The sequence below is a fragment of the Cupressus sempervirens genome, chromosome 10 (assembly GCF_028749045.1).
Source record: "Cupressus sempervirens isolate cs-2001-9-10 chromosome 10, ASM2874904v1, whole genome shotgun sequence".
Taxonomy (NCBI): Eukaryota; Viridiplantae; Streptophyta; class Pinopsida; order Cupressales; family Cupressaceae; genus Cupressus; species Cupressus sempervirens.
In genome coordinates, this window is record NC_143127.1 from 687,671,695 (window position 1) to 687,697,832 (window position 26,138).

Below are 26,138 nucleotides of genomic sequence, written 5' to 3' on the forward strand. Positions count from 1 at the left end.
GTGTTGCTTTCCAGCTTGACAAGCTCCACAGACTCACTGATTTTGAGTTTGAATTTCAGGTAGGCCAAGTACTAAATCATCCGGAACAACCTGAGCAAGGTAATGATGTTCATGTGACCATATCATTGATTTTCGATACTGCTGATAGAGGAAGACTCAAAGGCATGCTCAAGAGAATCACCAGTGTCCACGACTCTATATAGAGAGCACGATCCTCGATACCAACAACAATAGTAGTGTGTGGTGCACGAAAAAAATCGAGCACTTGTGTGAACTGAATATCACACCCAGCTGAGGAGAATGCCGCATGATCAAATTCATTAAGAGTAGGTTAAGCTCCATGGTAGGAATGTAGTATACATTGAGGAAAGTGAGATTCCTCCCACCAAGTTATAGTTGTATGTTGCCCTTGCTGACAAAAGAATACTCTTTACTTCCAAATATAACTGAATCAGTCAAGGGAGAAAAATCTAGAAACCATTCATGCTTGTTAGTGAAATGCCAAGAAATACCTAAATCTATTTACCAAGTAGAAAATTTCACATGATCAACAAGCCTTTTAGCCATTAAGGTGTAAAAGGCAGAGACTTTTTGCTCTGTGTGCTTTGTGGCCAGTGATGCCATCTTGCACATTTCACAATGCACAGAAAATGAGAAATAATGAAGAGGTACTAGCAGGGATTCAGAAACATGAATCCTAATACAAAAATAGAGGCCAATGCAGGTGCAAACTTCAAAATAAATGATGAAGTACGACTGACACAAATTTCAAGAATTTTTTTTGGCTAACCTAGAAAAAATCAGAAGACAACACAAAAAACCTAGAGAGAATCTGAAGGTGAAATCCAAAGTCCCTGGCACAAAAAATGAGGCACCAAAACAATTCTAAGACCTACCTAGTTGAGTTCTCAAGAAACCCACAAGGAATCTACAATTATATTTTTGAAACTGGTACAAAAAATGAGAGTTTCGCAATAAACCCTAGTCAACTATAAGTAACTTCAAAAAAATGGTGGATGAAGAAATTTCAACTTGAATTTGGAAAATATTTTTAGACATGCCCTAGCCAATTAGTTGAAGATTCTATAGATGCCAACACCAAAACCAGAAATCCAAAGAGATTCAAGTCGTGTAGGCAGAAAATGGCAAAACAATTTGTTAGGGAGCTGCATAAGATTGAAGGTTGAAAGAAAAAACAACTACAAAATAGCAGAGACCCGATGAAAAATAGTAAAACGACAAGATATAGAGTCGTTCGAACGAGAAATTCGTTGAAAACCCCATTGCTTTTGTATTGTAATAAAACAAAGCTGAAAAATAGTGTTGTGCAGTCTTAAGAATAACCACAACTTGGTCGTGGAGACAGAAAAATGACCACGAACAACCAAGTTTGCAAACAAAAAACCCCTAAAAAATAGTCACGTGCCAACATAAGGAGGTTTTTAGAAAATGGCTCCAATGAAGACATGGAAAACCCTAGATGAGTCGCAAAGCAAATTTTTGAAAAACATCCGAACAAATTCTAGAAAGTAATTTTGAAAAATTTAAGACAAATAATTTCAGACGAGAAATTATAAGTTCTTTGAAAGAAGTATTTGCGTTGATAACACAAAACCTATTTTGAATAATAACTCGAAACATTTCAAGTGCTCTTTCTATCATCGATGCTTCCTGCCCAATCAACATCAGTGAATAGTTTCAATTCAATGTTGCCTCCTTTCTTATACCACAAACCATAATCTTCACTACCCTTCATATACCTCATGATTCTTTTTATTCCCATCATGTGATTTCCTTTTGGATTAGCAAAGAATCTTGCTACCATTCCATCTGCTAATGCTTTATCAAGTCTTGTATGCACCACATACTGAAGTTTACCAATCATTGATCTGTATGTAGTTTGATCTACCTCTTTTGAATCATCATCTTTGGAAAGTTTATGTCCAGTAGACAGGGGTGTTCCAATTGGTTTAGAATCCTCCATTCCAAAATTCTTCAGAAATGTATTTTAATTGAGTGATATAGATACCTTCCTTCTTCTGTTGAATTTGTAGGCCAACAAGGAATTTGATGTCTCTAAACATTGACATCTCAAGTTCCTTGCTCATATCCTCTGAAAAAGATTTGCATAAATCATCATTTCTAGTAAATAATGTATCATCCACAAAAAATTCTGCCAACACAATCATCTTATCTGGTCCTTTGCTGTATAGGCTATTGTTATCATTAGTTCTTTGAAAACCAATCTTTATGAGATACTTGTGCAATTTCTCATAGTAGGCTCTAGGGGCTTGTTTGAGACCGTACAAAGCTTTGTGTAGTCTGCAAACCATGTCCCTCTTGCTAGGATCAATAAAACCTTCTAGTTACTCAATGTAGACTTCCTCTTGTAAGATTCCATTCAGGAATGCTGATTCCACATCAATCTGATATACTTTGAACCCTTTGTGTGCAACATATGCAAGGAGTGTGCTAACACCTTCCGGTCTAGCAACAAGAGCAAAAGTTTCTCCATAGTCAATACCTTCTTCTTGAGCATAACCCTTGCAAACTAGCCTTGCCTTGTTCGTGGAAACATCTCCATTCTCATTCAACTTACTTTTGAATACCCATTTCGTGCCAATTACATTTTTACCCTTGGGTCTAAGAACAAGATTCCAAGTCTTATTCCTTTCTATTTGATCAATTTCTTCATTCACAGCTTCAATCCAACTTTCATTTTCTAATGCATCTTTAATTGTTCTAGGTTCAAATTTAGTAAGCAGACATGTACCTTTCAGTTTGGTCCTTGTCATTGTACCGACTGACTGATCTCCAATGATTTTCTCAAGTACATGATGCCTTCTGACATATCCTGCAAGTCTAGGCTCCTTTTTGGATCGACTAGGTTCATCATGATCTTTTGAATCATGCTCGGGTCCTACTGACTGTGACTTGGGTCCATCAGATTGTGACTTGGTTTCCACTTGTTGAAACTCGGGTCCTAATGATTTGGGTGCTTTTGATGACTCGGGTTGCATTGTTTGCAACTCGGGTTGAACTGAAGATTTTGGGGGCCCGGGTAGTGAAGATTGCTGGCTCCCATTTGTTTGATTTGCAGGGACAGTATCAAGCTCATAGTAAACAAAGTTTCTATAATATTCAAGTTCTTTACTGCTTTGTTCATCACTCTTTTTTGCAAACTCATCAATCTTCACATGAACACTTTTTACAACTTTATGAGTAGATAGATTCAAACATTTGTATTGCCTTACTCTTATTTGAATATCTAAGAAATATGCCCTCGTCACTTTTCACATCAAATTTTACTTTTCTTGACTCCTTTAGAATATAACATTTGCTTCCAAATACTTTAAAGTAACACACATTAAATTTATAGCCATGCCATAATTCAAAAGGTGTTTGCTTTGAATCTTTCTTCAACTGAACTTGGCTCAGGGTATGATTTTCAGTGTTGATTGCTTCCTTTTAGTATTTGACAACAACATTCTTTTCTATCATTAGGGTCCTTGCACAATCCATGATTGATCTATTCCTTATTTCAGCTGTGCCATTCTGCTAGGTGTACCAGGTGCAGGCACTTCCCTTTTGATTGCTCTTTCATTGCAAAGTTCATTGAATTCATTAGAAAGGAATTCTCCTCCTCTGTCCGATCTTAAACATTTCAGTTTCTTTTTTTTTTTTTTCTACACTCTTGCTAGATACCATTTGAACTTTTGAAAAGCTTCAAATTTATCCTTTAGGTACATAACAATCATCATTCTAGAATAATCATCAACAAATAAAATAAAGTACTTATTTCCTGTGTAGCTTTTTGTGCCAATAGGTCCACATAGGTTTGTATGAACCAACTCTAGTACTTTTTAGAATGGTAATTCTTACTCTTAAAGCTTGTCTTTCCCATCTTACCAATTTGATAGTTCTTGCACATGCCCATGTCAGGTTTCTTGAGTTTTGGAATGCCTCTAACCCTTTTGTTTTTGCTTATGTTGACCAGATTATCAAAGTTCACATGACATAGCCTTTTATGCCATAACTAGCTTTCTTCTAGTTGAGCCAGAAAACATGAATTTTCATTTAGATCTAGGTAGAATAGGTTACCTTTTGTTTGCTTGCCAGTCCCAACCAGATTTCCTTTCCCATCTACTAGATTGCCCTTTCCATTCACGAATTCTACCTTGAATCCAACATTATTCAATTGATCCACACTAAGTAGATTATGCTTTAATCCTTCAACCCAATAAGCATTATCTTCACTTTCACTGTCAGATTTCCTACTTTTAGATTTTGCAGCCTTCTTCTTGAGTGATAGCTTGGCTTGAAACGTAGACTCAAGGTTGCTAGAGTTAGGAACATAATTGTCATAGTTATCTAACTCAAATGTTGTCAACCTTCCCATAACTGCATCTAATGTTATATCATTCCTTGGCTTGCATCTCATCTCTTGAATTGTTGAGACTCTAATTGCATATATAGGAAGAAGTGTTCTGAGAAACTTGCTTACCACTGTCTCATCTTCAATCTTTCCTCTTGAGGCTTTGATTGTACACACATTGGCTTTGATTCTATCACTATATTTTGCAATGTTCTCACCTTCTCTCATCCTCATTTGATCAAATTGTCCTCTGAGACTTTCTTCTTTAGCTCTTCTGACATTATCATTTCCTCCATAGATGGCTTTTAGCTTGATCCACATCTCATAAGCGGTACCACCGTCTTTGACTTCATCAAATTCAGCATTGTTTAGAGTTGAAGCAATATCAATCATCATAATGTTATGATTTTTCTTCTCTATAATTTCTTCAACAGTTAGTTCTAGTAGGTGCCACATACTTGGTGTTCAGATACTTTAGACCTGAATCTCCAATTGTTGCCAAGTGTAACGTCATATGTTCTTGGCATGCATTGAATTTATCTTTGTTCAGTTTAGGAATCTCCATTCTGTAAGACATCCTGATCTTTAGCTTAGGTCCTTGAAACCTTCTCTGCAAGCACCAAAAGATATGATACCAATTGTTGGAAATATAAGAAGAGTAATTGAGACGGGAGGGGTGAATCAGTTACCACAAAAATAAATCCCAGATCCCTTAGATGTCAATAAAAACAAAACCAAACTATGCTGAAATTGAAAATACTGCTGTAACTCAATTAGCATTGAATCACTCGGCACGCACTAAGAATTGCTGTAACTCGGTAAGTATAGAAAATTACTTCTTTAGATGTTTAGTGTAATTAACCATAAGTTAACTTAGTTGCAGAAACATAAAACAAATGACATGAACACATATGACACCAAGATTTAATGTGGAAACCCAATTTGGAAAAAATCACCAATTGCAATTAGTTACTGTTTTTCACTCTTCTGAAGTAAGCCCTATAAGGAGCCAACCTTGTTAAAGGTTAGAAAACACACTGTTAGGTGTGACCTTGTTAAAGGATTTAATCACCTTGTTAGGAGTGACCTTGTTAGAGGTCTTTAAATTCTTCAATCTAGAAATGCCACCTTGTTAGAGGATTTACAAATAGTTGTTAAGCTAACTCTGTTAAGAGATTTAATTCATTGTTACAATGGTTAGAGAGTAACAATGACTTGACTTGATTGCTGATGCAACTGTATTTGCTGATTCAGATCTCAACTCTAGCTTGAATACTCGATCCCTCCTGATCAGATTAATCTTTGTAGCCCAACAAGGATATTCTACTTATCCTTCCAATTCGCTTCCTCTAAGCATCTTCTTATCTTCCATTTATTCTCCTTTTTCAATTCTCAACTTTGTTAATGCTTTAGTGTCAGTAGAAGTAAAACATTGATTATTTGATATTTTAATCTGTGTTTATGTTTTTCAGATAAATTGTTATTGGTGATTCTTATATATATAATATATATAATATATGTAATATAATATATATTATATTATGCATTATATATCTTTTATATATAATATATATGATATATGTAATATAATATGTATTATATATATTATGCATTATATATTATTATTTAATAATATAATAATATTATATTATATTACATATATGGTTAATATATTAATATTATATATATAAGATTAGATATGCATATAGTTATTTATAAACTAAATAGTGATTAACTATATAAACATGTCTCTTCATGTCTCTTGAAGAGACATGTCTCCTCTCATATTATACATATATGAGATCCAAATTTGCATGTGGAAATCATCAATTACAATGGCAATGAAAAGTACATTTGCAGAAACAATCTTAAGTTATTTCAACATGGTATCAGAGCTACACTACAAATGTAATAGTAGGAGAACATAGAAGTGAAAGATGATTAATAGAAAAAGAAAGTATTCATGTTTCTTGTAGCAGCAGGAGCTAGCACGAGTGCAATAGTTGTGCCTTTCATTCCTTGCTATATTTTGTATTTTGAAGCTCTCTCTTGTCAAGGTGTGGAAGAAACAAACAGGGATGAGTATTGAAGGAAACCACATGCATAATCGAATGGTGAGGATTAAACTCCAAGAATTAAGGATTGCATTAGGTGGATTCTGCAACGAAAATATTCTCTGCATGAGCTCAATGAGTAAAGTGTACAAGGGCATTTTATATGATGGAACGAGAGTAGTGGTAAAAGTGGTGGATCTTGAGAGCCCTACTTTCGATAGCTTTGAAAATGAATTGCATATTTTAGGCAATATGAAGCATAGAAACTTGGTATGTGTGCTTGGCTACTTCTCCAACACAGATATAAAAGCTTTCATCTTTGAACTATTGAGCATTAGCCATATGAATGTAATCCTTGTTTGGAAAACCACATGGGTATTCATGCCCTAGACATGGAAATACATATATGTGACTTGGGAGCATTAGTCATTATCTCTACTCAAGCAGACCAATTAGGCTACTACAAAAGGCTCTAGGTTAAAGATGAAAATTACCACATTGCATTACCAATCTGATCTTCAACCATGGGAATTGGGGATCACTTGCAGTTGAGGGTCATTTGTGAAGTCCACCTCTCTTACGCTTGGGTTATCAACCATGAGAAACGGGCTTTGGTTTATTTTCTGAAATTCGCACTTTATTAATATGCGCACTGCCATAAGCATGGACAGGAATCAACTGCCCTTTTGAAACTTATATTGGTACTTCCTACAAATCAAAACTTGAAGTGCCTTGACCATAAGAGTCACGTCAGGTGTTTTTAGCGCTATGAAGAAAATGAAACTAATCACATGGGAAAGTGATCTTGAACAAATCATTGGACGAAGTCAGAGGAATTGAGTTCACGCTGAAATGATAGAGAAGGGTTTCTTATGTGGAAGACATGAAGTCTCTCACATGTGGAAAAGACAATGATAAGGAAGTGTATGAATCTAACCCACTATGTGTATATCAAGCAATTGAACCAACATTTGGAAAGGTGATTATCCATCACCCTTTGTATGTACAAGGCCGCCTTAATATGGAGTACATCACAAAGGGAGCACATGAGTAGTATTGTGGTCAAAGTAGCCTACGACCACCTCTCATTGGAATAGTCAACATCATACAAAGAGAGGCATAATGAATAAAATATACTCTAAGTTATATGAAATATAAACTATGGTGAAGATCTTGAACCAACACCATACAACAAGAGGTCATACCAAAAACAAAAGACAACCTTTTAAGGAAAGTAATGACATATCAAGTAAGGTAAAGACTTTGGATACCAAGCGAATTAAGGTAAGTAATCAGGTATGCTTTAATGGTAATAATGATTTTATATTCTATGTTTAATAAAACATAAAATCATATGAGATATTATAATTGAATATATATGTGGCATTTGATTTAATTTAATTTTTTGATATAATGTTTTTCATTATGTGAGTATATTATATTTTGATTGATTATTTATATTACAAAAGGAATAGTGTGAATTTATGTAACAAATATTAAGTGAATATTAAATTATTTTTTAAATAAACAAATGCTATGTTGAAAATATAGATTAAAGTATATACATAGTAGATTGAATATACACACGTATATGTTCAAAGTACTTTATTTTTTTTATCAATATTATATTGGGATGATCTTATATTATTATGTAGAAATATATAAAAACCATTGGGTCTCACACTCAACATTGGTATATATTGAATCATAATTAATCCAGTTGATATGTTAGATGGAATACTTCTAAAAATCCATCTCATAATCATCTGATTAGAGTAGTCGACACATGATAAAAGAAAATGGGAGGTAAGTATAAAAGTTGTATTACCATTTTAAGTCTTCTTTATACATCATTTTTATATAGATATGTATATAAATGAGAATTTATAAGGAGAATATCTTAATGATATTTAATAGTTTAATATTATATTTTGTCACATATAAATATGTTAAACAATAGAAGTTAATAGTATTAATGTGAAGTACTAATATTGTTATTGAAATATAAATGGAATGGGAGGAGAATATGTCATATGGGGAAAAGTCATATATATAGAAACTAAGTATTGTGTTATCTTAATTCTGTTGTTGAGAATAAAGAGAGATGTTATAATCATTTATGTTGTTGTTGGTAATGGGCATGAGTTCAATTACTAACATGCATGTTGACATTCTGATTTATACAACCAAGAGCTATATACCTTGATCTTTTCCTTTGAGAATGTTCTTGCAAAAATAGAGGAAAATTGAGATTCAGAGGGAGAAGATAGAGAATGTGATTTAGTCAATCTTCGATGATCTCGATCATATTGATTCAAAGGGAGTAAACCATGTTGTGATAGAATCTGCAGTGATCGATAAAATTGTAATAGTTAAGAGGACTATAATTCATGCAACTATGTGATCTTAATGGGTCTACCCTTTATGTACATCATATGAAAGTGGTGATTTTAAATTAAACTATCTATTAATCTCTCTTTGATTAACAAAACTTGATGTAAGAGTTGAAGAGTCATTCAAGTGGCACAATCATACTCAATCAAGATATCGGCGTATTGTGGATGAGGTTGTGTTAGTTTCTACTATTAAGCTTAATGAATGTTTGGAGCTTCAATGAATGAAAAAGAACAAGTTGGTACTTAGGAAGAAGTTGTCAAATTTGATGTGATATAAAAGTGTTCAACGATATAAGAGTAGAAATTTCACATTGAGGGGGGGAATAATAGGCAATGTTTCGTTCCCACTTGAACCATCCTTAGAAAAGGAGATATTCCATGACCCTCATGGGTAGATAAGTACTTGTATCTTTTATATTTATCTATTCATTTATTTGTAATTCTATACTTACTATAAAGGTTATCTGCCTTGATCTTTTCCTTTATGTTTGAGGATGTTCTTACAAGAAAAAAAAGTTGGTACTTTACACGTGCTACCAGAAATTGGGTAGACTAAATCTAATGATAGTAGTTCCAAAGACCTTGATGATCAAGATGGAAAAAGTGTGGCTCTTGATGCAAGTATCTTTGATGATTGAGATTATGAGATTCTTCTACATTAAGAGGGAGTATGTCACTTTTTTGAAAGCAATGCTGGAACTTAGAAGATTGATACTCAGAGGGAGTCTAGAAATCCATGTGGGTGACTGCATGATGTTGATGGGCCTACTCCTACGTATATCATGAGGGAGTGATGAGTTTGTCAAGCATCCTTGGGAAAAGAGAGTTTTTTTTTTTTTAAGGAAGTAACAAGAGGACCTGACATCCAGGATCTATATTCATAGGGAGAAATTTTGAGATGCAATCCCTTATGGATGATATCTTCTCTATAAGGAGAAGTTCTAAAGGGAAATGTTAAATTGAAATATTTCAAAGGTAAAAATTGATATGTTGATTTCAATCTATATCTGATTATATAATTGCTGTTTCAGATATGTAACGAAAGGTGACGATCTTTCATTGGCATATATAAACAAAAGGTAATCATTGTAAGGTGATGATCTTACATATGATAGGCCTGTTATCATGGTTCTTTGGGCTGGAATCTGCCGGACACCATGATAACGAATAGAAGGTAATCTTTGTAAGGTGACGATCTTACAAATGATAGTCCTGTCATCATGGACATCTCTAGACATTGCTTAAGTGCAAGTAAAGATCATGAGTGTGTTATGGGCATCTCTAGACATTGCTTAAGTGCAAGTAGAGATCATGAGTGTGTCATGAACATCTCTAGACATTGCTTAAATGCAAGTAGAGATCATGAACTGCAAATGTGTCATGGACATCTTTAGACATTGCTTAGTGCAAGTAGAGATCATGAAAATTTTAATCACTATGGACATCTCTAAACATTGCTTAAGTGCAAGTGGAGATCATAGGAAATACTTCATATTGCTAAGAGGATTTTAATACACATTGTGTTGATTACGTAATGATTTTGATTCTAATCTAATGATGTTTTACTTCTCACTTGCTAAAGAGGGAGTGTTAATGTTTTAGCATCAATAGAAGTAAAACATTGATTATTTGATATATTAATCTGTGTTTATGTTTTTTAGATAAATTGTTATTGGTGATTCTTATATATATAATATATGTTATATATGTAATATAATATATATTATATATTATGCATTATATATCTTATATATATAATATATGTGATATATGTAATATAATATGTATTATATATATTATGCATTATATATTATTATTTAATAATATAATAATATAATATTATATTACATATATGGTTAATATATTAATATTATATATATAAGATGAGATATGCGTATAGTTATTTATAAACTAAATGGTGATTAACTATAGAGACATGTCTCTTCATGTCTCTTGAAGAGACATGTCTCCTCCTCTCATATTATACATATATAAGATCCAAATCTTCATTTGGAAATCATCAATTACAATGGCAATGAAAAGTACATTTGTAGAAATGATCTTAAGTTATTTCAACAAACTTGACCTTATACTTATATCATATACATTGTCAAGTTAGCTTGAATACAACTCAAAATAATTAATATTCATCTCTTCAGTTGGCTAGAGCCAACAAACAAATTCATAAAACTCAATATGCCAAAACAAGAAAATCCTTTGTTAGCCAAATCAGCTCGGTAGTCACTAACTTTGAAATGATTTTCTTGTGTTAACCAAGTGAACTTGGTTACTGTAACTTCGTAAATTTCCTTTGGTAACTGAGTGAGCTCGGCTAACATTGGTTCCATGGCAACTTTCCTTTGTTAATCGAGTGAGCTCGGTTAACACTAAACTTCTGCGAACTTCTCTTTTGTAACATATGGATTTTCCTAAACAAGTTCTAATCTAGAATTAAACTGATTTCCTATTTCATTTCATATGACTATGATTTTCATCAACGGTATAAACTGAAATTAAAACTCTTTTCAATATACATTACATATATGTTACATATTCTACTGAGTTTCCGAGAATACAAAATGAGATGTTAACATTTAACTTCATAATCAGCTGAAAGTAAATATTAGATGTTCTTGAAAAGAAATATCAAATTGAGATATTATCTATTTCTAATTATTCAATTGAAATTAAATAACAAATGTTCTTGAAAAGAAATATCTAAATAAAATAAAAGCTATTTTGTAAAAAAAACTATTTGTAAATTAAATAACTTTCATCTTGAAAATAAATAACTAAACATATAGAGGTGTAAAGAACATACAATGTAATTTGTGAAACTTCTTTTACTTGTTGTCCAAGCCCTGGCATTGGTGAGAGGAGAAGCATTGACATAGGCTTAACCTTCTAATTGCAGACCATTACTTATCTCCACTTATTCTAATTAAATAGAATGATCCTCCCTACCTCGAGGTTAGGCTTGGGATGTTCATAAGTCCAGCCATCAGAGTAATCGGGTGGGTTGAAGTCCAACAATATTCGTCAAGATAACTGAAGCGTTTGGACAATCAACAAAGATCACTTGTTTGGAAAATCTGCCTAATTCCACCCTGGCCAAGGATTTCAAAATGTGGGTCGACAAACCCAATCTCCACCACTCGGCTTGACAACATTCTTATGAGTGGAACATGCATGAGCTAATGTTATTATTTATCATGTTATTTATCTTATTCCGATGACTTTCTTGTTTTGCAGATTCTCTACACCTCCTCACCTATTTCACGCCATCAAGCCAGTGATTCCTAGGTGCTATCAATTTATATTCACAGAGATACTTTCACACCTTCTTCACCATATTCTAGCATTATCGCCTTGTGAATTCCTTGGTGTTCTAAACATCATTGGCTCAAATATAATTATTTCAGGATGTATTTGATTCTAAACTAGGTTGATATACTTTCTTGTCATGGATCCAAAAATGATTCAGGGTAGCTCTACATATATATATATATATATATATATATATATATATATATATATATATATATAAGAGAAAGAAAAAGAAAACAAACTTTATAATTTCAGTGTCATATCATCACACGCTAGTACTAAGGAAGTAGATGATCAAAACTAATGGCTTAAGGAATAAACTTTGTATCCAAACTTAACAGGAAAAAGAGTGTAGAAGGGTTCACGGTTTGTAACAAATGCCTTACATGACTCTGCCCTAAAGTCTGAAAAGAGCCTTGTGTTTGGAATGAATGTGCCAACATGCTCTGAGACCCGTGGTATGATGGAACTTAGTCTATTAGCATAGTAAGATATCGAGTTGACTTTGCAAATTACGAGGATACCTCACAAAGGAGTACGAATGCCCAAAAGAATATGAATGTCGAGGGAGAAAGAATGAATGCCGACAGATGATTAAGGAAATCCATAATATAGAATAAGCCTGTCTCTACGGCTACCTTTAGTTACAAGATTTAATTTGAAAGCGATCAATTGACTAAAAAGAAAGGAGGCAAAGAAAGAAAGAAAGAAAATGAGGAGTTTTAAAAATTAATATTATTTTATTATTATAATATTTTTTTTCTATGCTTATGTGTACGTAATGATAGGGTGACATCATTGGATTATTATCTATAATGTAATGGTGTCATCTTATTATTATTTACATATGATCATATTTGAGAATGTAAAATAATAATTAAATAATATTAATATTTGATAATTCCTTAAAGGTAAGAATTTATGTTTATTTTACATTATATTATTATAATGTTTTTACTTTATAGCTCATGCGGTTCCACCATGAAATATGTTGCCAAGTCCTAGTAAGCTTGCCAAAATAGTTTTAGGTCAACTTGTCGATTCTGATAACTGAACTATTTGACCATCCCCTTCCGATGACCTCGTTTAGCATTGCTTCCCCTCTCTCTTCAGTCTTCTTCCTGTGATCACTCAAACAACATTCTCACCAAGACATCAATTCAAGATTTATAAATTGTTAAAAAAATCATCAAGTGACCATTAGGGATTTCATCAATGTCAGAATAACTAGCTCTACATGTTCATCATATATTCAACGGCTATAATTAACTAACTTTCACATGATCATGAATGAATTGATACAACGACTATAATTAACTAACTCACTTTCATATGATAAATAAATCGATATAACGGTTATAATTAACTAACTCAATTTCACATGATTATGAAGAAATAAACAACGGTTATAATTAACTAACTCATTTTTACATGATATGAAGAAATAAATGACTATAATTAACTCAATTTCACATGATATTGTTTTATTAAACCAACAGCTATGTTCAAACTTAAAATTTAGGGCAAAATTTGGGATGTAACATCTTTGGTGCCCAAGTGAACTCAGTAGACATTGTCTTTCAGGAACTTTGCTTTGGTGCTCGAGTGAAGCTCAACACATGCTATCTCTGAACTTGGTTTACTTTGGAATGCTCGGCTGATATTGGAAACTTTCTTCATCACCTGAGTGAGCTCGGCAAACACTTGACATTTTGTGTAACATCAAAGACAATATACAATTGATCAATTGTTTTCAATATGAGTATCGCAATCCTTTCATGGAAAGTTGTAGCCATATCATCTTCTTAGCCGCCTCTATAGAAACAACATACTCTACTTTCTATAGAAACAACATACTTTGCTTTCTATAGAAACAACATACTCTATCTTTGTAGTGGATAAAGCAATCACCTTTTGCAATTGAGAAATCCAACTCATTGCTATCCGACGAATAGTAAATACATATTCTATAGTATTCCGCCTAGCATCTAGATCCGTTGCCAAATCAGAGTCAACGTAGCCTTGTAAATTAGTATTAGAATTCTCTAAAACGTAAATAGCCACTAGACGTACTTCTTAAGTATTTGAAAATCCATTTCATTGCATTCCAATGTTAAATTCCAGGATGACCCATGTACCTACTAACGACTTGCACAACTAGTCTAGTGCATACCTTGACATTCATTAAACTATCTACAACTAAAGCATAAGGTACCTTTGACATTCTATCGTCCTCTTCTTGTGTCTTTGGATACATGTCCTTAGTAAATTTCAATTGACTAGGCGAAGGGGTGTTGACAGGTTTTGCGTTCGTCATATAAAATCTTTGCAATACCTTTTCAACATAATCAACCTGATAGAGAATCAATTTTGTGTTCCTCCTATCTCTACGAATTTTCATACCATGGATTTGTTTTGCTGCCCCCAAATCCTTCATAGCAAGAGAATGTGCTAACCATTGTTTTAGCCTCTTAATGGGATCCATGTTAGACCTTGCTAAAAGTATATCATCAACATATGAACATAAAATAATGTAGCTGCCATTGTCAAACCTGCTAAAATAGCCACACGGGTTTGGATGACACTAACTGTAGCCATGCTTAGTCATAAGGTTGTCAAATTTAATATACCATTGCCTAGGTGCTTGTTTCAAGCCATATAATTTTTTCTTCAATCTACACACTAAATTCTCCTTACCTTTGACCTTAAATCCTTGTAGTTGTTCCATATATATTTCTTTTTCCAAATCACCATGGAGAAAAGTTGTTTTAACATCAGGTTGCTCCAAATGCGAATTTTTAGTAGCCACAATACTTAAAACATTACAAATAAAAGTCATTTTAACAACTATAGGAAATGTCTCATCAAAACCAATACCCTCTCATTATGCAAATCCCTTTACAACTAACTTGACTTTATATCTTTTGCTACCTCTCTCCTCCCCTTTCAACCTAGAAATCCATTTATTTGGTAAATGCCTAAATCTGGTTTTTTAGCAAGCAGTCCATTTATTTTGACATCGTAGATGCCCATTGAAACTTTGTATTTACCTGCATAGCTTCATCATATCTTTCTGGTTCACCAACGTTTGTTAATAAATTAGAATACAATGAGGGAGAGAACCTCTCAGGAGGTCTACTAACATTCTTGAGCATCTAACATTCAGTGGAGTTTGGGTATTTGTTGTTGCAGAGCAAGAGGGACTATTGGAACATCATCTTTTGGAGTATCTTCCAACACTACATAATCATTTTTTTCTTCTCATGCCGTCGCCATTGCAAGAAATCTTTGTACAACGCTTTCTTATTGACTATGACATCCCTACTTTTTACAATTTAATGATTTTCAAAATCCCAAAGTCCCTGGCTAAATTCATCAATACCTATCCGACAAACATTCATTTCTTTGATTTAGCTTCCAACTTGGTTTTATTTTTAGAAACATGTGCAAATGCTTCACAACCAGAGGTTTTGAGAAAACAACTCACCTTCTTGCTTTTCCATGCTTTCATTGGAAAATCACAACCTAGAGGAGTAAAGGGACCTCTATCAATCAAATAAACATCAGTGTTTACATCTTCTGTCCACATGGTCAATGACATTCTAGCGTAAAGCCACATACTCCTTATACACTCCATTATTGTCCTATTCATGTGTTTAACCACTCCATTTTCTTGTGGAGTCCTTGGAACAATTTTCTGCCTATGAATACCATTAGAGCAATAATAATCTTCAAACTTTTGTTGTAGTACTTCCCACCATTATTAAATCCGAGACATTTTAGTCTTTTACCAGTTTCATTCTCACCCAAACTTTTTCATTTTATTTTTTTGAAATACATAAGATTTCTAAAGTAATAAATCCATAATTGCTGGTCCCCATACATTTATATGCACAAGTTCTACCTTCTGATTTTTCTTTTCCTTCCTAGGCTTTAGAAACTCTCTTTTGCTTTGCATATACACAACTTTCAAAAAAATCAACATTGACACAATTTAGACCAGGTAAAACTTTCTTTGAATGAATTAATTTCATACCTTTTTCACCGATGTGCCTAAGTCTGTTGTACCATAGTATTGTTTTAGAATCTACAATGACTGTTTGATGTTCTTGCTCAACAACAACAACTTTTCTCTATAACAATTAAAGTAGAAGAAACAATATGACTTGTACAAAGATATAAGGTGCCTACTTTCACACCTTTTGCTACTACTAAGGAACCTTTTGAAACCTTCCAGTTTTTACCATTAATTTTAGCTATGCAACCCTCATCACCTACTTGCTGTGCTGAAGTTAAATTCCTTCTCAACCTTGGAACAATCCTTACCTCTTGTAGTAGCCAATGATTCCCATTTTGTAACTTAATTATTTATTTTGCCCTTTCCAACAATTTGACAGGGTTCATTATCTCCCAAATAAACTAGCCCAAAATCCCCTTGGACGTAATCAGTAAAATAACTTCTGTGGGGTGTAGCATGATATGAAGCCTTTGAATCTCAAACCCATGACTCATCTGCATTTTATAGGGAAAGAAGCAAAACATCCTTTTCAAATTTATTATTCACCACATTTGTCTGTTTATCTCCTCCTTGTGTGTTTCCTTCATTGTTCTTCCGAGACCAATAATCTTTCTTCTTATAACTTAGTTTCCCACAATACCAACAATCTTAGTCCTTTGGTTTGAGTTTTTTTGCCTGTTGATTTTCCTCATGATTTTTTAGGATTCCTAGAATTGTTTCCTTTCCATTGATCCGCCCCTACTTTTTGCATTCAAAACACTGCCTGATGTAGATCCACTTGAGCTTTTTCTACAAATTTCCTCACTCAAAACAACACCAACAACATGATCAAATTTTAGGGTATTTGAACTAGAAACAAAATTACTAACATCCATTACCAAGTCATTGTAGCTTTCAGGCAAAGAACACAAAATCAAAGGAGCCCTAATTTCTTGATTGAAAGTGACATTTATAAAAGTTGCAAAAGATAATTGATTGGTGACCATGTTAAACTCATTTTAACGATCAATAACAAACCTACCTTCTACCATTTCATATAAAATAAACATTTCATGAGAAATATTTTATTAGAAGTGGAAGACTTTTCTCAAAGTCTTGCTAGAGTTTCCATCAACTCTTTAGTTGTCTTCACTTTTGTAATATTAAATGCCATCGATTTTGCCAATCATAACCGAATATTGCCAAGTGCCTTTTTGTCCAAAATATCCCTGTCCGCATTTGACGTACTCAGTTTTTTCTTGGATTTTCCTCCCAACATCCACCATCAATCCTTCTGATAGAGATGGTTCTCTAGTTGCATTTTCGATAACTGAAAGTTCTGCCCATCAAATTTCTCGACCTTTAGCTTATCCTTGTCTTGCATAACTTCCACTCAACTATGAGACTTTCCTGTAGAGGATAACTGAAACAATCTATACCACTTGTTAGTCCTTGCCTATATATAGGCAAAAAACTAATGTTTTCACTAGACTCCCCTTCAATTAATTGATATGACAAATACCATTGACAGTTTTAAGGTTAGGTTCAGTAATATTTTTAAAATCAATTTCTCAAATATATTCCTTTTTTCTTATTGGCTAGAAGTATTTATCTTGGAGGTTATTTTTATTTTCCAAGACAAAAAAAAAAGAAAAAATATCTTGCATGTGAGCACATCGAATTATCTATAGATTTCCAAACATATGGAAGTTCACGCTGCACCGACATATCTCAAAATACCTTTTTTTAAGCTTTGTAGAGCATTCAACATTGACAATCTTTATTCCCATTATAATTATTTAATAACTGTACTTACTTACCACTTTCTCTTACAATACTTACTTAACACTCTTACAATTTGAGGACAAATAGTCTTATATTTTTTAAAATGTAATTTTAATTTTAAAAAATATCGTAATTATATTTATGATTATTTGTTGATGATTAATAATTTTAATAGTATTCTTAATTTAATTTGAAAAATGTTTAGTTTTAAAAACTATTGTAATTGTATTTTTAATTATATATTAATGATCAAAATTTTTAATATTGTTCTTCATTTAATTTAAAGAATTATGATATAAAATTTATTTTTGAAAAATTCTGATGTTATTCATTTTTAAAAATATTTTATCTTTTAATTTGTTAAATTGTTTTTGCAACAATTTATTCCTATTTAGTTTCACTAATCACTCTCTAAGTTCTTTTCTATTATATATATTGTTTTAAATTTAATATTCTTCATGTAATATAGATTTATTTTCATACAAATTACAAATAAATTTTACTTTACCTTTTATATAATGGAAAATTTAATGTTCTACCTCAACAATCAAATATACAAGATGATCAAATCAAACACATCCATATATCATATTTTTTACTATTCCCCACCTATTCTTTCTTCTGAATATGTTGTGCAAAGACAATTACCACCTCTTGTAACATCCAGTTTTCTCGGGTCGTTTACTATTCCCCACCTATTCTTTCTTCTGAATATGTTGTGCAAAGACAATTACCACCTCCTGTAACATCCGGTTTTCCCGGGTCGTAATTAACAACTAACATACTCAAAGAATACAGTTATCTCTTCATTTTCATGGGAAATAGTTAAATCAATTTTGTTCATATGAAAGGGATTGACGGTTAAAATCAGTTAAACAAAATTTCTTAACTAAAAACACCATCCAAATGAATTTACTTCAGAATTTGAAATCCACATAACATGAAAATTGAGATCGAAAGCAAACTAAGGATGCTTCTGCAACCACCCAGGTTAGTCCACAAATACCACTATAACATTATCACAACACGACTTCCACCCAATATTGTTAATTCAAAAATCAAAAGATGATTATCATTAAATACCACCATATAAAATTAGGGCATCACTTACCATTGTAATCATTAGGGCATCAATTTCTATTGGGTCTTTTAGGGCTTCGGATATCGTTGTTTCACTTAGGGCTTCTGATACCACTGATTCAAATAAGGCTTCCGAAACCACGGTTTCAATTAGAGCTCCAGTTATCACTCAATCAATTTGGGCTTCAGATTCCTTTCCTTCCAATTACTTAACTGTGGCAGTAACTCAAGATTAGAAAATATGCTTATATTCGATATTCATATAAATGAAAAACAATCCATAAATCTATCTCTTGCATCTAGGTGTAACGATGAAATAACTCAATTAATCTTACCTTCTTGCATATTAATCATAAAAGTGATAATACGTGTTTTCGATAACCAATCGAATGTATGACTTATATTTGTCCGATGCATGTCCGGTAACTTATGGAGAGGTGAAACATTGTCAGGGGCTTAACCACCCAACCTCGGACCAAATCTTATCTGCACACGATCTCTAACGAGAAAGGCTCTACCTACCTAGAATAAACAAGGGTCATCTTGCCATCCACTGGGCATCCTAGTTTATATCACACCATATGACTTGGCAGCAGTAGATTACAATAACAGGATTATGCATGAGCTATTATTTATTCATTATTCTAGAATTATTGTATCATATCTGACTTTTATTTTTTTAAGCCATTGCAGACTCCTCACCTCTTCACCATTCCATGGCACTTTTGCCAGTGAATTCCCAGGTGTTGGAAGTCTCAGAGCAACCGGCTTTTTCTATTGACCATAACTTGGTAAAAAAATATTATAAGTTCCTGCTTATCTCAAATTGTGTCTCAAAGATTATGTTCTTAAAAACTAGCAGAAATATCATTGATTCTTATCATGATTTTATTGCAACTTCAACAACTTTTCCCAAAGAGATTTTATCCGATGATTGTAACTACAGTTTAGCTGTTATGGAATTCAGAAAACAAAAGGAAAATGATAAAAGCTTAGAACATGAATGATTATGTACTTCCAGCTTTTTCACATTCTGTGATTTGAAATATTAAATTCTTTGAAACATGCAGAAATATTACCATCCTGATCTTGATGACGAGTAGTAATAACAACTCATGATGATATGGATTATTTACTATGCTTAATGGTAAGCAGCTTCCTAGAGTTATAATCTTAGCTATAAGTATGGAAATGGTTTTACAATAACAAAGGAATATAACAATTAATGGGAATGGCTACCACATAACCTGTCATAAATCTAGAACTCTCTGGAGTATTGCTAAGCGATTTGTTTCAACTTTTCTTCGGTTTGCTTGCAGGCAAATCCACAATAGGAAAATACTACATAAATCTTCAGTGAAAATGGGACATGTACGACAGGCTGGGTTAGAATGATGCTGCTATGATCGGAGGATTCTCTTTTTCTTCCCCAACTCCAATAAAATAGTGAAGGTCGGATACCATTCAGAGACAATAATAGTACTAAAAAATGAATATTTAGTAAGGAAATAGTGGGGGTGAATGAAATATATATAAATCCGACAACATCAAACCATCTTTGCTTTCAATTAATGTAGACGTATGCATTCTAATAGTTCCAACTCCTGATAGCACCTCCGTGAGATTGTTACTTTTATTTGCTGCACCTGATGACTTCAATATTGGGCATCAATTTCAACTCTTCTTAGCACCCAGGCATATTGTATTTCTTTGTTTTCAATCCTATATGGATTCAATTGAGTGATTTTTCTATGTCGCAAATATACATCTATGCGTAGGAGTGATCACTGTTTCAGTTTGCTTATTATTGGTGACTTCTTGGCTCCCTCCGTTTTCAAAGATAATAGTGAGCCATTCGAATTCCCAAGCATTAAATCAATTAAAACAAAAAGAAGGAAAGATGAATAAAAGGTTGGAAGATTATGCAAATTTGAATTGCCAAATATTATTTCAATTTTCATGCCAAGTGTTAATTGGTTAAACACAAGAAAAAATGGAAAGAATAGAGTTGAAAGATCATAGTTCGAATATTATAATTCAAACGTTATTATATTTTGAACATTATTATAATCTTATATGTATATGTGAACATCACTTTATTAAATTATTAAATTATAAAATTGCCAAAATCATTTTTATATTTATATGCACGTATATAGACATATAATGTGATAAAAAAGATTATTTAACTTCTTTAGAGGTACGTTTTAAATTAAATTATTTATTAAAATAGCTCATGCGGGTCCCACAGATTTATTCTATTTTTCAAGTTGCTAGGTCCTCAACCCATTTGCTCAGTGATGGTGATGCTCTTGCCTAATTCTTTTCTGCTTCCACCCCTTTGACATGCTTCCTATAGGAAAGTTCTCCACAGTTAAATTATTTAATTATGCTGTAGGCGTTCCCTATTTGAATGTGAGGAGCAAAATTCTCCATCCGACGGTCAACAATCGTGGAGAGACAATAACTACCATTGAAGTATTGTTAAGTGTTGATCGATGTGATTTGACACATGACTGTTCCAAAACAAAGAAATAATCTAGTCCGTTCATATTTGATTAGATTTTATTGGACGTTTGCTTTCTATCGTGAGCTCCACAAGACGATTGCACGTCTGTTGAAGACTTGTTTTTGCAAACTTGACAAGAGACGGTGATCGACAGAGAAAGACTACCATCCAAACCATCTCACGTGTTTACGTTTTATTGGTTTTGATTGGGTGTTTGTCGCAGACTTTTTCCTGCCATCAATGTGTTTAACACAACGCCTGAAAGAAGTTTCCAATCATGGACTGAAATTATTGCAGGATATACACAGAGTAATGGATTTGATGAAAAAGATTTAGAAACTTTCAAGAAAATTCAGTTAGCAGGTGTAAAGCCAGACTCTACATCCTTTGTCATTATCCTCGTTGCCCATGCTAAAATGGGAGATTTCAAAGGGGGAGTGGACATCCATTGAATAGAGAAGTTTTGTCTGCTTTGGTAGGCATGTAAGAGAAATGTGGAAGGATGAGAAGCATATGAACAGTTTGCCAAAATGCCTCATGATATTTCATCTCATGGAATTCTATGATTGCAAAACATATACAAAATGGATTTGTTGAAAGTCTTTAAAACCAGTCAATACAATGGAATTGGAAGGCATAAGGATACATTATGTAATATCTATTCTGGCATCCCATGCCTATTCCAAAATGGGAGCTTTGGATTAGGAAATGAGCATTCATTGAAGCATAGAGGCATAAAGAATGATGTCAGATGTCGTAGTTGCAACTGCCCTGCTGAACATGAATGCAACAGATTTTAGGTTAAATTACTAATTGTTGAATCTTTGCTTAATTAACAATGAGTTAGTGGACTAAAGCCTGTTAACTTCTAGATTATGACAATCGAAGCAATTATTATTTTTATTGTTGTCATAACTATATTACAAATTAGTGAAGGCATAAGTTAAGTGAGTAGATTTTCAAAACCCATATTAATAATTTTTAATTTTTAGGACGTTGATTGTGTATTTGGTTTAGGTAATCATTTTGGTTAACAGTTTAAATCATTATTACTAAAAATGAGAGGACAAGAAAAATATATGATGATCTATAAAGTAGGTTTAGTGATTTTTTATTGGAAATCAATTCTCTATATTTGTTCAAAGTTCCTTGAATGAATTATAATGTGATCCTATTGGAAATAATTTATGTCAGATGCATTGAATATTAGTTTATCTTTTCACTGTTTATGATGCGATAGGTACTTTGCAACTTCAAGATCGCCATGAAGAAAGATGGCTCAAACACTAACTCCACCGCTAGAGCGTGCACCTCATTTTACATCTTGATAAACATCATAGCAGCTGGTGAGGACCTAATAGCCCTACTTCACGAAGCTAATTTCATATATCAATGGTTGAAATCGTTTCATAGCTGTAGACGACCATCAGAGTCATTTGTGCCATTAGATGGGATAGATGATTTCAATGCTTTTTAAAAACTAAATCCACATCATTGTTCTCAATGCGTATCCCCTAAACCACGTTCCCTCCTCCATGGATGTCTTCCCGCCGCTCCATGTACGCAGTCGCAAATATCTGACGTGCTATAGAAGATGAGGCCCACCTTAGTTCATAGAATTTAGTATTTTGTGGAAGACCAATATAGAAAAAAAACCCTCGTCAAACCATGAAAATATACCATATCTATAGCTATTTTGCCTGACTGACTTGAGGTACGTGGCAAGTGAAATTTTTCATTCCAACATACTCTTTCACTTCACTTAAACTTTTTTAACTTACAAATCTGTGGGTCTTTTTGTTGCTTTATACGCTTGCTGTGATAAGTTTTTTGCAGCTTTAAATTTGGAGTAATGGGGGAATCAATAGATCAGGGGCATCTGGAAATGTTTGGAAAGAAGACGCAGCAGTAGCAGTAAAGACATGTTCACACTTTGGCTAGGTCTCAACGCCCTGTCAAGAGAGAATGTATAAAACTCCCATTTCTCAGAGAGAGTTACACAGATCCTCGACAAATTATATTAGCGACTGTATCTTTTGCTTCAAAATTTCGGACTTCAAATAATTAAAGTTCTGGTTTGATTGTTTAGTTGATTAGTAAATTTTAGCTTAAAATATAGGCATTCAGTGTGTTTTAGAGTCCTTTATAAGGACACTACTCTCTTTTTGTCACACGGTTTCCTATAATTATCTTAGACTTACAATTCTCTATTACTTAGACCTACGCATTATGAATTCCATTCATACGCAAGTGGTCTTGCAAATAAGTGTAAGTGAAATTGTGCTTATAATCTGGCAACAAAGAAGTTGACAAAGACAATTCATTTATGAGGAAGAAGATAAAGGTTGGAGTGGACGAAGGCTGGAAACAATTGAAGCTTCATTTGAGAGAATATTGGGAAAAAAAATTACAGTTACAAATTTCCATTTCTGGCAGTATTCATTTATTAATACAATAGGATAAAGAAAGTTACTAAAGACCCCTCACTTTTCATAATCTAGAGAGGGATAGTTATTGAAATAGATAAAGAGACAAACATATAGAAAGAAGCTAGAGACAAACAAGTATAGATGATGAGAAGAGGAAATCTAGAGATGGAGGTAGAGATATACAAAATATAGAGGGGAGGAGAGAGAAAGAGTGAGATATAGAGATATATGGAAAGCCGGATAAATATGCATGATAAATATGTATGAGAAGAGAAAGAGAGAGATAGAGAAATAATGTGTTACATAGTAGAAATGAATATGGGACATATAATGTTAATAGGATATGTATAAAGAGGAGGGTGGTGATAGATAGTGAGATATAATTAGAGTGAATATGTGACGTAAAATTAATAACATATAGATGGAGAGGGAGAGGGAGAGGGACAAGGAGAGGGAGAGATAAAAAAATAGAGGTAGAGAGGGTGAGAATGAGAGATTAGAAAGGTGTTAAGAGACAAGTAATAGAAAGAGGAAGAGGGGGATAGATAGATATACAGAGAGATTGGGTACATGTGTAAAGAGAGGGGGTGAGGCGGGGTAAGGAGTTGGAGATAAAGGAGGGAGATAGAAAGGATACATATGTAGGAAAGGGGAAAGGGGGTGAGAAGAGATAAGGAGACAGAGACAAAGGAGGGAGAAAGAAAGCCTACATATGTAGGCAGAGGGGATGGGGAGAGGTAAGGAGATAGAGACAAAGCAGGGAGATAGAAAAGATATGTATTTAGGGAGATAGGGCGGGGAAAGGTAAGGAGATACAAACAAGGGAGAGAGATAGATTGGAAGAAAGAAGTAAAGATAGATATGATACAATTTCTCAATGGTGGTTCATTAAGTATGATTTGAAACATCATTTGACTTAAATAAAATTCGAATAGTTAAATCCAAAGCCTACTCTAAATAATATAGATTGAAGAATCTAATGTCTTTATATTAATTTAATTAATACTATATAAAAAATATATTTAACCAAAATACGACGTACCTATTGCACACTAAGGTGCGATTGCTAGTTATAAATAATCACAATGGTTAACCGTCTTCATGAATTCGTGATTAACTAACATGTTATTTTCACTTGAAACCATAACGAATAACTATCTTACCATTTCGCTAGATTATAACAAATTAAACTGCCAACTGACTTCATGTGAACCTCAACGGCTATATTTCAAATGAGGTCAAAAATTAAGATGTAACACCTCCTTCCCATAGCTTCTAACCCTTGACAAGGCAGGGCCTCCAGCTCTCCAAAGCTCTTGTTAGGACTAGAAGACAGATATGTAATAATTACATGCAAAAATAACCAATAATGCAAAGGAATAAAGTACACATAAGAAGAATAGAAGACACAAAGATTTAATGTGGTTCACTTAATCTTAGGCTATGTCCACCTAATAGAGGGTCCAATCCTCTTATCCAACGGAGAGAAAATTACAGTTTGATACATTTTACATTACATTGCGCTTATTTATAGCTCTTTAGATGGTTTACTAATGTTGGTCAACAAGTAAACCATATAAATACTTGAGGAGTCAACCTAGAGAAATGCTTGACGAGTCAACTTGGAAAAGCTTGACAAGTTAACCACAAAATTTTATTCCGGGCCGTTGTTCCAAACCACACAATAAATGGCAAGTGTACAATACTTTCCTGATCAGTCGCCATAAACCAACACTGAATACCACCACTGCTGACAGTTTGTACATGTGGCAGATATAGAGCTTGATAAACAAGAGTTCAAATATGTTCTAAAGATATATATGCTGACTCCTTATGTGGACAGAAGTATATCTTTACAAATTCAAACGGCATCACAGACAGAAGCAAGAGTTTAAACACGTTAAAGATATAATATACCATCAAACTCCTGAAGACAACCAAAACCATGAGCTTTCTTTCAAGCATGTCTTTTGACAAAGCTGAATCACTCAAACAATAATTCTTCCCACACACACACACACACACATGCACATGCACGTGCGCATGTGTGCACATGCGCACGCACACACACACGTGCACACGCACGCACACACACATATATTTGACAAGATCTGTTTGTCTCCAAAACAGATCAAAGGTAAGATATCATAGTTTTCTTTTGAATCACTAAATATTCGTTCTCGCAT

General features: G+C 33.3%; 1 protein-coding gene and 1 long non-coding RNA gene across 6 annotated transcripts in view; both read left to right on the plus strand.

Moving 5' to 3' along the window:
* The window catches only part of ATSUV3 (ATP-dependent RNA helicase), a 232,967-nt gene that overhangs the window by 55,445 nt on the left and 151,384 nt on the right, over positions 1-26,138 (plus strand). For 2 of the 5 annotated variants that reach the window (XM_089803964.1, XM_089803966.1), the window contains exon 5: positions 22,764-22,869. The exons of the other annotated variants lie outside the window; for them this stretch is intronic. In XM_089803964.1, coding sequence (XP_089660090.1) covers positions 22,764-22,869 — 106 coding nt within the window. The remainder of the gene's footprint in view (positions 1-22,763; positions 22,870-26,138) is intronic. 5 annotated transcript variants of the gene reach the window in all.
* LOC149535708 (uncharacterized) lies at positions 19,712-20,466 on the plus strand. Its single transcript, XR_016358051.1, has 3 exons — positions 19,712-19,805; positions 20,085-20,161; positions 20,334-20,466. It is a non-coding gene; the product is annotated as an uncharacterized LOC149535708 (long non-coding RNA).